This window comes from Diceros bicornis, chromosome 24 (genome assembly GCF_020826845.1).
Source record: "Diceros bicornis minor isolate mBicDic1 chromosome 24, mDicBic1.mat.cur, whole genome shotgun sequence".
Taxonomy (NCBI): Eukaryota; Metazoa; Chordata; class Mammalia; order Perissodactyla; family Rhinocerotidae; genus Diceros; species Diceros bicornis.
In genome coordinates, this window is record NC_080763.1 from 28,307,340 (window position 1) to 28,320,457 (window position 13,118).

At 34.6% G+C, this 13,118-nt stretch overlaps 1 protein-coding gene across 10 annotated transcripts in view; it reads right to left on the bottom strand.

Moving 5' to 3' along the window:
- Positions 1-13,118, bottom strand: part of CEP128 (centrosomal protein 128) — a 393,976-nt gene that overhangs the window by 361,814 nt on the left and 19,044 nt on the right. For all 10 annotated transcript variants that reach the window (XM_058567480.1, XM_058567475.1, XM_058567474.1 and 7 more), the window contains one exon: positions 444-570. In XM_058567480.1, coding sequence (XP_058423463.1) covers positions 444-570 — 127 coding nt within the window. The remainder of the gene's footprint in view (positions 1-443; positions 571-13,118) is intronic.

Sequence of the window (13,118 nt, forward strand, 5' to 3'; positions counted from 1 at the left end):
TTTGACCTAGCATTGAAATCTAGCTGCACACCAAGGATAAAATTCACCTGTTCTTAACAAGTGTCATAGGATATTTCATAATCAGACATTTGAAAAACTGTGAGGCTAGGACAAGACTTCTAATCCAGAAAGTATACCACATACTAAATTCTATTTGTGTGTTTGTTTTGACTGAAGGAAAACAATTAAACCCAAGTTTTGTCAGGTAAAGCTCTATGTGGTCTGTGGAGCTGAAAAGGAACAAAAGTTAACAGACTCAGAATAAGAAAGTACTGTTGAGCATATTTTGAAATATTCACTATAAAATCCTTGACTGCATCTTCTAACACCTTCACCTTATTTGTATGACTTTATGTATTTGTCCAAAGATTAACCGTATTTAATATGCACTTCAGGAATATTTTTAAAACAAAAAGGATTTTCAGAACCTCTGAAGAGTTTACCTGTCACAGTGCCACCATCGAGGTCACTTGCACTCAGACTTGTAACAGAAACACTTCTCCCTCCTGAGTTTCTCAATAAACGTTGACTCCGCAGTTGGCCTATTGATTGTTCCAAGCTTCCTTTTAACTAAAGAATATAATGAAGGGAGATTTATTTTCTTTAAACAACTTCCAAATACAAATAGACCAGAGATTTGAAGAGCTATTTCTGAAATATCTGGGTTCCCAAAGAGAATTTATATCCAAGAAAATTTTGAACTGAGTTATGTTAGGAAATATAAAAATAGTAAACATAAATATTTTAAGAACCAATTTTAATATCTGGTTTTAAATAGCATCTGTCACTACCTATTCCATCTTTCTATTACCAGAATGTGGAAGAAATGTCCACTATCTAAGGGCTTACAGAACCAGACTGAAATAACTAATTGATGTGCCACCCATGATTAGAAACATAGTAAGACCAACACGTGAGAAAAAGAGAGAAAGCCTTCCTCCCTTCTAAACATTCCTTCAGAAACCCCAGATCTGTAACAAACAGGAAACTGAACAGCTTTCACAGTAACTGCTGCTATTGAAACAATGTGCCCCGCCCAAGTCTGTATCAGAACATCTCTTTCACTCATTCAAAGACTTCAAATCTCAGAAAACTACGCGGTCAAATGTCGGATTGTTAGTACTAAGGATTACAGTTGTCCAAAGGCTCTCTTCAGATTATTAGGGAGTTAGCCAGCAGTGGATATAAGAAGACATGTTTTTAGACCTAAAGAGCTACACTAAATAAAAACATGCTAAATACTAAGAATAATGGCCAGAGCTGTACACAGCCACAGACCTGAAAAGAGGATTCAACTAAAACCCAAGGGAACAAAGAGAAAAGCTGAGGAAAATCCACACACTCTGAATTGCTAGATATCCTATCCAAGGATGAATAAAAAATAATATTAATAAAAATAACATATGGATCCATAGAACAAGTCATCTGTAACTCTTTAAAGAGAAAGTCAAAACAAAACAATTGAGAAGACAGGGTTTCCTAAATTCAGCCAGAATTAAAAGGTAGAACATCATTTATGGAGAGAACGAGTCGGTTTCCTTAAGGGGCTGAGCAGAAAGAAAGGAGCCTCAGCTGAAGGGAGAGCACAAATGACACAGAATATGAGTCACAAATGAGCAAATCCTTTTTCATTTTGGTTGTTTGGATTTAGTTCTTCCGGACAATCAAGATTTACAAAGTCTGGATTAAAAGAAGTCGAGTTGGCATTTCAGGAATCTACCTCTATTGTCACTCTTCTGAAAAAAAAAAAAAGGCTAATATTTCCACACCCTCTGTTCCCTGCTTCCTAAATCAGGACACGTACGATACCCCCCTGAGCGCTCACCAGCTGTAGGACCCAGCCCATCAATCCCGTGAAACATACAGATGAGACCCGGGAGAACTAAGGTCTGCCTTGAGAGTAACTTATATGTAAGTAAAATAAAACTATATCTAACATACAAGTAGACCAGAGGTCTTACGCAACGAACACAAAATATATATCAGTAATCTATGACAAAGGCTCAGAATAAAATTAAATAATGTTAAAGCTAAAAAGCTCAAACCCAAACTGTAACATGAGAAAAGGACTAGAAATGTAAAATGACTTTAGATCACACAAGTTTGTGACAGAACCAGCTCTATTAACTTCTCCTGTGTTTATTATTCACATCTTTCAAGCTAAGCCTGATGTCAGTATCCTTTTGGAAGCAAAGTCAGCTGTCATTTCTTATTATTGCTTCTTTTTGAAGGTAATCTGCCCTTTTTAGCTCTGGCTATTTTTAAGAGTTTTTCTTTGATTTTGATTGTTAATGATGTTACTATGATATGACTTCGTGCGGTTTTATTTGTAGTTATCTCATTTCGACCCATAGAGATCATAGAATCTGTAGCTTGGTATCTTTCACGTGCTGTAAATTCTCAGCCATCATCTCTTCAAACGATGTTCCTGCCCCATTCTCTCTTCTCTCTCCATCTGGAAATCTCGTTGCCTTTAAGTTATATCTTTTTATCAAATCCCATATGTCATCAATGCTCTTTTCTGTATTGTTCATCCTTTCATTCCTCCAGTCTTCTTTTTGCATATCTTATGCTGGCCTATCTTTCAATTCATAAATTTTCTCTTCCACTGTATACTAGCTGCTATTTAATCCATCCACTGATGGTCTTTTAAATTTTATTTATTTGTTTATTTGCTTACTTTAGTTATATTTTTCAGTTTCTATAATTTTCATTTGGTTCTTTTTTAGAGTTTCCAATTCTTTGTCAAAATTCTCTATCTTTTCTTTTAATTTCTTTAACAGGTTAATCATAGTTATTTTATAGTCCCACACATGTTTATATTGTCTGTTTTTTCCCTTGGTTTTCAGTGACCTCTTGTATCTTCTTATGCCTGAGTTGGTTTTTATTTTTTATTTTTTGGTGAGAAAGATTGGCCCTGAGCTAACATCTGTGACTATCTTCCTCTATTTTGTATGTGGGACACCACCACAGCGTGGCTTAATGAGTGGTGCATAGGTCTGTGCCTGGGATCCAAACCTGCGAACCCTGGGCCACTGAAGTGGAGGGCACAAACTTAACCACTACGCCACCGGGCCAGCGTTGCCTGAGTATTTTTTTAATCATGTGATACACATTATATATGGAAAATTGTAGAGATTATTTAACCTGGATGGGACATCTTCCTTCAGAAGAGATTTGATTTTGCTTCTACCAGGAAGTCAGGCTAGAGTCACTAGGAGACCCAACTCACCTTCATCCAGTTAGGAACTTGAGACGATCCAAAGCTGAGCTTCTGTCCCCATTAGGACTGATCTATTTTCAGTTTATCACATCTCTTATTTTCAATCAACCATTTTTCCTAGGCTTTCACCCTTTGGGGTCTCATTGAAAACTGGAGGGTTCCTGAACTCCAGTTTTAGTCTCCCTAGCCTCCTGAGTCTATCGACAGCTCTGATCCTAGCCTCTCTGCTTCTAAGCCACCTCTTTTGAAATCAGCTACTGCCGTGAGGGAGGAAGAGTCCCAAATTCAGAACGCATCCTCTGGACTTCCATTTTTGCCAGATTTTGACTACAAAATTCCTCACTGCCTTGGTAATTTTCTGATGGGTTCATAATATTATATTTTACATTTTTTTTCTCCTTTCTAGTTGTTCTGAGTAGGAGAGTTAATCCAAAATAACCTTATCTACCAATGCCAGAAGCAGAACTTGCCAGCCTCCTTTTTATGTGGGCTTATTTGCTAACAAATCCTGAGCTGTAACTAAAAGCTGGTAAATAAAATGAACACACGCACACACTATCCCTGCTAACAACAACAACAAAAATCCACCATGGAACACACGGAAAAATACTGCAGAACAAGAGAAATTATACATTATCTCCAAAATCTAGGAGGAATAACAGATGTTGGAAAATAATCATTTCAGAAATAAGATAGAAAATTAGACAAACTATTTGGCAACCTCATTTTAAAACTCTAAAAAGATATATCATAAGCCATTGAACAGATGAACAGGCTGATACGGAAAGGTCATAAAATGAAATATAAAAGGTAAATGAGATAAAGTTTTTTTCTAATTACTCCTACAAATATATGGCAAAAACAGGTCCTCCACCTAAGATACAAAACTAAATATGTAACAAAATTAAAATCTACACTTAAAGTAGCAATAATACAACAGGCACTGCACAAAATCTTTAATCATGATGTATGAAATCAATTTGATCACTCCTAAAACACAAAAACAAAGAGATAAAGAGCAAAGATATAAAATCATAAAAATTGTTTTAAACTCTTTAGAATTATAACTCCTAACTAGGTGCAAAAGCAAACCAAACTTGAAATTAAATAAAAACAAAACAACACTAATAAAACTCAATTTAACCTTAATTTACTATAATGGATGGTGCTCTTTTGCTGAAACTAAATCAATCTCCACACAAGACTGGTACTGACTCCAGTGGTGCAGATTCTAAGAGTTCAGCGTGACTACCTCACCACATACCAAGTGATGATTCCATTGCTGCCCCCCTTCCCCTATCTGAAATACTGCAAAACCAGCATCGTAGAACATGCTATGATATATTTTCACCTCCACTTGATATAAACATATTGTTTACATATTAGGTCTACCCTTTTACCTCTGTTCATTTGATACTAGACTAAAACAATTGAAGTATTACTACTATGTACCAATATGAATACAAATAAAACTTGGGCACTGAAATTAAATGGCAATACTTGTTTATAAGGTAGTTTATCCAAATTGTCTAGACATGCTTTTAAACTTAGAAGCCAAGTTGAGAAGTCTCCCTCAAGCCAAAGATGAAATAATTTGAGCATCAATAGAAATGTTAACTACAATGGATTAAAACACTTCAAATATGCATAAATTTGTGAGTTAATGATACTCAGGGAGAAAAAACGTCATTGGTCACTACCAGAGAATGCCAGGGAACCAACTCACTGCTTTGGAAACTAGCAAATAAGTGAAATTTTTAAAAGCTTTTGGATTAACATAAAATAAAAATACCAAATATTAAAATTCTCATGGAGACCTCTGAAAGCCTTGTGATGTCTCCATTTGAGAAACTCTGATTACAGACAAAATATAAGTCAAGCTCAATGAATTGAAAAAAAAGTATATAATGAAAGGAGAGACTACATTGCAAATCACATCTATGAAAGGAGATCATCCAGGCAGCAATGGATACTCCAAATAAGAGATGTGATCATTAAAATCATCATGATTCAGAAGGACCAGAGGGAGCCTGGCAGGGCTTTCCTCAGCTATACTACTTTTGTTTCTGCTTCTGCTCCTGTCCACATATTTCACATCCTCTCAGATAATAACTTTCCCTACATTTTATTTTGAGGATGAAATAAAACACTGAATATAAAATAATTAGAACAATGTCTAGGGAAGATTAGTTTGTTCAATAAATGGTAATTTTTATTATGATGAGTATAGGCAATGAATATAAGAGCAAAAAATAAACTGAATGAAGAAATGGGATGTTTTAATCTGAAAAAGCTCTTTAGAAGAATTTGTCATTCCCTGAAAATGACTTCACTAAATTCCTCCAGCTGTATCTCTAGAGACCCTTGAATAGCAGCAGTGTCAATATTCCCATCATCAGCTATTTCTTTATAACTCCACATATAACTCCTCCATTATATGATTCAAATTTCACTTCCAGCATTATCACTTTTCATTTCTTTGCTGCACTTTCATCTTTGTTGGCCAACTCCTTTTTTTTTGCTGAGGAAAATTAGCCCTGAGCTAACATCTGTGCCAATCTTTCTCCACTTTATATGTGGGTCACCACCACAGCATGGCTGACAAGTGGTGTAGGTCCACACCCAGGATCTGAACCCACGGACCCAGGCCACCAAAGCGGAGTGCACTGAACTTAACCACTACGCCATGGGGCCAGCCCCTAATTCCTTTTTTATTATTATTATTTACTTTTGTAAAATACAAGCAGGTCTATCACTGGGAGACAAGGAGGTAACACTATACATTTCACTGTCTATGACCAATCAGCAACAGACTTCAAAAGCGGTGATCTGTCATTTACATAATGTGTGGACTGAAGAGCTAGCAGCAAGGTTTCTACTTTTTGTAGTTACCCATAGTTAATGCACTGTGTTAACCGAAATTTGAATTGTGTTGTTCGGGGACTAGTGTTATTTGACCAAACTAGAGTAATAAAATTCACGCACGATGAAACCATGCAACGAGGACTACCTGTATTTACTTTTCAGAGACTTCAAATCGCTGCTTCGTGGGTTCAGTAGAGGTTTTATAGCCATATGCAGTGGAAGAGTATGCTAACTCCATCTCACCTGGGACCAGAACTCTGGTTTGTTTGCTTTTCTAAGTAAAAAATATAGACTTTCCAAAATTCATAATCGCAAGCTTCTTGACCAGTCCCTAGAAAGGTAAGATTTCCAAGCAATAGGAAACAGCTAGGAAACTAGGCGCTAACTCCACAAACAGTATCAGAAATGCCTAAGAAATAAATCATTCAATAAAATTTGGCTTGAATCAGACAAGATGAGAAATGGCAAAGAACTACATGCATAAACTTCCTTGGCCAATACACAGCATCAGTAACTGCTTCACTAATGACCAGCATGTCTCACATATTCACATTCTCAACAAAATGAATCCCATCCTTGACTAAGCTCATTGTGAGAGAGAGAAAAAAATCATACTAAAAATAGTCACTAGGAAATTCTTAAAAGATATCTACCATTGTTCCACAGAGATTATAATAGAAATAAACTAGGAACAGTGATTACTCACACATAAATACAGTAGCTACCAAATATTCATCAAATAATTAGCTTCCATCCAATAAAAGAAAAAAAAAAGCCAGCAACAACTTGGTAAAAATTCTAAACGCTGCCATTTAAACTAGGCTTGAATTTTGGAAACCATTTAAAGATCCCATTTAGTTTCTTCAGATACTTTCTTACTCTAAATTGTCCCTTATTTTCATAATAAGAAAATAAAACCCCTAACATAACATAGATTATACAGAAATGCATGCAAATTTAGTCATGTATAGAAAACTGCATTCACTTAGCTGCATAGTTGAGTAGAAATTGGAAACATCTAAATATTTTGTCTAACCATTTAGTTTCATTTTCATCTGACACAAAAGAGTATTTAGCAAACATTCACAATGTATATAGCACTGGCGACCACGGGCACAGTTTATGTTGTAAGTTTAGATATATCTATAATGTTGACAGAAAAAAAACTGAAGTACTCTGATTTGCAAATGTTAGGAGTCAGACACCTGACAAAAATCCACGGCAAAAGTGGAGGCAGAAAAGAGGTCATTTTAAAAACGTCGTCCAGGATAATAATTTCATCCACAGGCACTTTGACTGTTAAGTGTTTTATGCTTGGCTTTCCTTCACTGCCTATTCCTCTATAGACTGCCAAGGTTTATCTGGCAACAGACTGCAAAATAAATTGGCTGTAGAGTTAATTTTATCAGCTCTATTTTGGTTCCTTACAGTCTATCTTCTACTATTAAAACAAGAAGGAAGAGAAGCAGAAGGAGAAAAGTTTTAAAAAACTAAACAAGAGTGCAAATTAATGGCTTGCATTCCTTTCTGGTCCCACCATCTGCTGCTGAACTGTATTTTTAAAACGGTTGCTGCTATTTTATTTTTTATTTACCAAAAGATCATTAGCTCCAGCTGCTATGCCTAACCTCTCTCTATATTCTGATTTATGGAAATATAAGCCCATAATAACATTCCTGAAATTCAGAAATTCTCTTTCAAATGATACATCATTGTTATTTACGTAACTCTCTTATTTTTAAACGAAATTCCATATAGTCAAAGCCCATATATCACACCCATTCTAACCATAACTTTTAAAGAATTTTTAAAATATTTCTATATAATATTTTGAATGTCAATAAATGAGCACTCATGGAAAATGGAAGGTGCTCTTAATAGTACATTACTGTACTTTGGGTGGACAGACAATACACTCATGAACATAAGAGGGGGAAAATGTATTATGTATGCTGTCTAACAGCATATACGTTGAAGTCAAAATAATCAGATACACATATCACTGTGAATGTTGCAACACATTATGCTGTTTACAGTCACAATGATACACACATGAAACTGAAGTTAGGCCCAATGAATTCAAAGAAAGGAAAGTAACATGTACTGAGTGCCTATAAAGTACCAAGTACTAAACTGAGAACATAGAAAATGCTTGAAGGTAGGGATTATTGGATGAATTAAAGAAATAACAAGAACATAAATGTTTACCAAGTACCTAAACAGTGTGACCACTTCAATAAATGTTAGTTATAATAAGGGATATATGATTATATTCTTTTTTCAGATGATGAAATTCAAGTTCAGAAAGGTTTTATACCTTGCCCAAAGTCATTGAGATGATTTCTAGTAGAAAAATCAGGATTCAATTTCAAGTCTGACTCCAAAGTCTACATTATTCCACTAGCCTCAAAGCAAAAGTCTGTAAAAATTATTCTCCTGTACAGTAGTTTCATGAGAGATATGGTAATAAAATTTTAAACATAATACTCTAAGAACCTAATTCCTAAGATCTGAAATATACTTATGAAAAGAAGGTCCTAACAGAATTTAACAGTTTGATTACTATTTCTTACCCATAGACTGCTACTACTTAACATTAAAGTTATTAAAAGACTGGGAACAGTTCTCACCTCCACAACAATCAGTAAAACTCAGCCAGAGAGAAAGGGGCAGATACTTTCAGCTTTGGGATATTGTAAGTGACTTGTGCCTGGCTCTAAACAATTAACATTATCCTTCTGGGGTATCACTAAGTATATTTGACAATTGAAACCCACTGAATAGAGGAAAAAACCTGGACTTTATCATCTAACATTCAACTTCTTCCAAAATTCATGTGCCAGATGGTAACACCCTATTACTCCCAAAGGGAAATTTTAATCAGAGTACTTAATTAGAAAAAATATTACCTTAATGCAAGCCTCTAAGCTCTAATTTGATATTACTATATTTTAACCAAGCTTTACCTTAAAAGTGAACTTAATGAATCTATTGATTTGAATCAAGAGAACTGTATTTGTCTTTTACACCCTATATTAACTACTTTAACCTCATCAGCTACAGTCCAAATTACCACTCCAGAAGGTATTAACTTTTTATGTTGAATATTCTTTCTTAAGGGCATTCCATTTTTATAGCATTAACACAAAAAAAGACCCTGTTCTCTCATGAATAGGAACACACAGTTCTAGAAATATTCTAAACACTAAGCTAATCAATTGCGCTATTTAACACAGGAGTATATGTTCCAAATTTTCATAGTAAGCTTTCAAATAAAACCTTCCCCACAGGTACGCTTTGGCCCAACTGTTCTCAAAATTTCCAAGACATTTACAGCATGAGAAATAATGCAGGATGACACTTCCTCAAGGTCATGAAGTTCATTGAGCCCAAAGATCCTAAGTCATACTATCCAACTAAATATGGCTCACTAGAACATGATGTAATCCATGCAGAAATAGAAGTATAATGATGTACACCTGAAATTTATACAATGTTATAAACCAATATTACTGCAATAAACAAAAAATTTTTAAAAGAGTAGAATAAAATTATCCTTTTACAAGAAAAAAAAAGAAAAGGAAAGTCACTACTGTAAAATAAATAAATAAATATGGCTCACTAGCTGGAAGGGCTGGAAGAAAGGCTAGTGAACAATCAATGGTTGTTGCTTAGAAACAAGGGCAAAATTAATGTTGGTGTAGACAACTTGCAGAATTCACCACATTGCCTAAGTGGCAGCTAGAACTGCCAACTCTGACAATCCACCAACGCCAATCCTAGTTCAGCACCAGATTTCTTCCTAATTCAGTTTCTGTATTTGTTCCATCTAACTCTCATTCCAGACATTGTAGCAGCTGTAATATTAATGACTTCTGTGACGGTGGCCTTCTGTTTTTAATCAGTTAAGATAATCTCCAAAATCTAGTTTATCGATATAAACTATATAACCCTTCAAACTTTGAATCCAAAATCTCAATTTTCAGACATGTAAACTCACAGCATCACAAAAATGGGAGCAACCATGACTCAATGAGGTAAATGAATTCTGATTCTTGGTTTGGGGATAACATCCTCTCCTTGGCTCTGCCACTGACTAGTTGTGAGACCATGGGCAAGTTAGCAACTATTCTGTGCCTCAGTTTTTTTATCTTGTAAATGAGGATAATAATACTAGCTACCTAATAGGATTGTTCAGAGAATTAAATGACTTAATCTAAAAAAGCACCTGGAATGTACTAAGTTTATGGATAAATGCCCAAAGAGACTATGGAAAGGTAGGTGCTGCTTCTCTATGAAATACCACGGACCCCATCACTGATGCTCTAACACTGCTCAACTCCTCATAGAGAGGCATTCTCATATAATAGGCAAAGAATTAAATTTAGGGTTGCAAGTTATCAAGATTCAAGGGAACAATAGTAAAATTATGTATATTTCAAGGAAAAGTCATCAGAAAAGTGACCCAACATGACTCTTGACCCTTAGGTCTTACAAAACCAACAGGAATAATTCTCACCGTTCTCTTGTTGGGGGAGATCATCTCAGGAGGAAAACAGTGCACCGAATATTTATAGTTCCCCTCACCCATTGGCAAATTATGTTCACAAAGTCAAATTCCAATAAAATAAATATTTAAATGCATATATATCACTTACATCCATTTCCTGAGGTTTAGCAATAGAATCATTTATAAAATCTAAGTTAATAATAAAAGTTCTTGTCTTCTCTAGAGCAAAAGAGTTGATCTCATTTTCTAGGAAATCGCTTATATTTTAAAAGGGAAATGCTAATTCAATGCTAATTTCAATGAGGCAACGGCTATTCAGCATGAAGAAATTTTTTAACAGTTGAACATTGGTTAAAATGGATTAACCTGTTATAAGATGTTTAAAAAAAAAAAAAAAAAGCAGGTTCCACAGCAAGGGGACTTGCATAAGTTGCAGGATAGTCTCAAAAAGAAAAAAAAAATCACTCTTTAGGGTCCCTCCCGAAACAGAACACACATTAATTAAAAGAAAAAAAAAAAAGGATAATTCTACCATGTACTTAAAGGACTTAAAAAATATGAATAGAAAGATTTGGATAATTCACGTGACAGTTGGCACATTACATATCCTCATTTCCAGGTATGATATATTCTACAGCAGTAAATATTTTAATGCTAAGAAAGCAATTTTCATCAAGGAGCCCATCAGAATCACTTGTTGTGAGAAATACTTTTTCTGAGATGCATAACTTCCCATAGATTACAGCAGGTGCTCCCTCAGGTAACTTACAGGTGGCAGGGTGAAAATCATTGCTCTATCAATCGAGTATAACATAAGGCAGTGAGGGAGATACTCCTCTGGAGAGAAAGATCATTGAGAACCAACTGTTTTAACAGAACAAGAATTTGGGGAGACTAAGGAAGAGACTCTAGACCAGACTAAGGAACAGCCTGAATCAAAAGGAAAGACTCTTGCTCTCCTGTGTCTTATTTCTGAAACGAGTGGCTTTGCATTCTATGTACTTAAAACTCAGATGGAAATAAAATACTTGTTGAGTTTATTTACTTCGCATGAATAAAACCACTCCCCCAAGTTCAGCATTATTCAACTCTAGGCCTACCACAGAGGCTTAATGCCACAGTAGAACATATTTTGTGTTTTAAGTGCTTATCTGTACAAAAGTTCTCTAATACACAATTTCATTTCCCAACTGCTCAACTCAAAGGAAATCTGCTACCATAAGTATCTAATATTCAACGTGACAAAATAGGCTTGTTCTCTGCTACAATACTGTTTTTTACTTTTCACTAATAAATTAAAAAGCAAAGAATTAACTCTCATTATTAATAAGGTAGTTAAATCTAAAATATTTCACGAGCTACCCAAATATACAAAATATACAGCTCCATCTGTCAAATACATCATAAATCATAGAAACCTTGTAGATGAAAGAAAATCCAAGTTTATTTTCTAAATGAAAGTACTAGAAAACCTTATGAGAGAAGATATGTTTCCTTGTGCTCAAGCAATTAGCTTCCAATTACAAGCAAATAATAATAATACATTTGCTTTGTAAAAAGAAAATAGCAAATCATCAATTACAACTTGGAAGCTATGCAACAATTTAGTACAGCACAGATATATATAAGACAATCATTATAGTACAAATGTAATATTAGTCTTCTCATTAGAGTGTATACTCATAATTGGAAACATAAAGGAATAAACCTAATTGGTTTTCCAAGAGTTTACAGAAGATGAGTTAGCAAATTCCAAAAGAAGGAAATAATAGAGAGACAGAATTAGCAAAATATTAAGAAGGTATCTTTCCTTCTTACATCTCCATGCGAAGTAAGTATAAACTGGCATATCCTTGAAATGGCAATTTTGAAATATCTAGCAAATTTGTAAGTGTACAGATCCTTTAACCTGGCAACTCTACTTCCAGGAATCATACATTATTACACAAAAATATGTGTACAATAATGGTCATTGATGCATTGTTTATAATAATAACAACCAAAAAACTGGATACATCTATACTATGGAATATTATATAACTGTTCAAAAGAATGAGGTAGAGCTACTGAGCATACGGAAAAATGATACTTATTATTAAATGAAAAAAAGTTGCATAACATTATATTTTGTATGATTCCCGTTTTTAAAGCAATCACACGTATACTTATACATGCAGTGAAAATGTTTGGAAGGATATACAAGAAACTGTCAAAAATTGTTACCCCTTTGGAGTGGGACTGAGAAGGACTATGAGATAGGAATTTTATGATTTATTTACACAATGAGCATGTATTCCTATAAAATAAACCATCCTTAAAATTCTTAATTCCCCATGAAGGGTATCCATGGCCCAAATTTAGTCAGTTTCAGTTTAATTCATGTCCTAAATTCTTCCCCCTCTGACTAAAAGCTTTCAAATTCAATACAATCTAATCTATGTAAGCTAATTGGCAATCCTTCTGACAAGCTAACCTAAATTTAAACTACAAAATAGTAAAGCAGTCTAAAAGCTAAAGCTA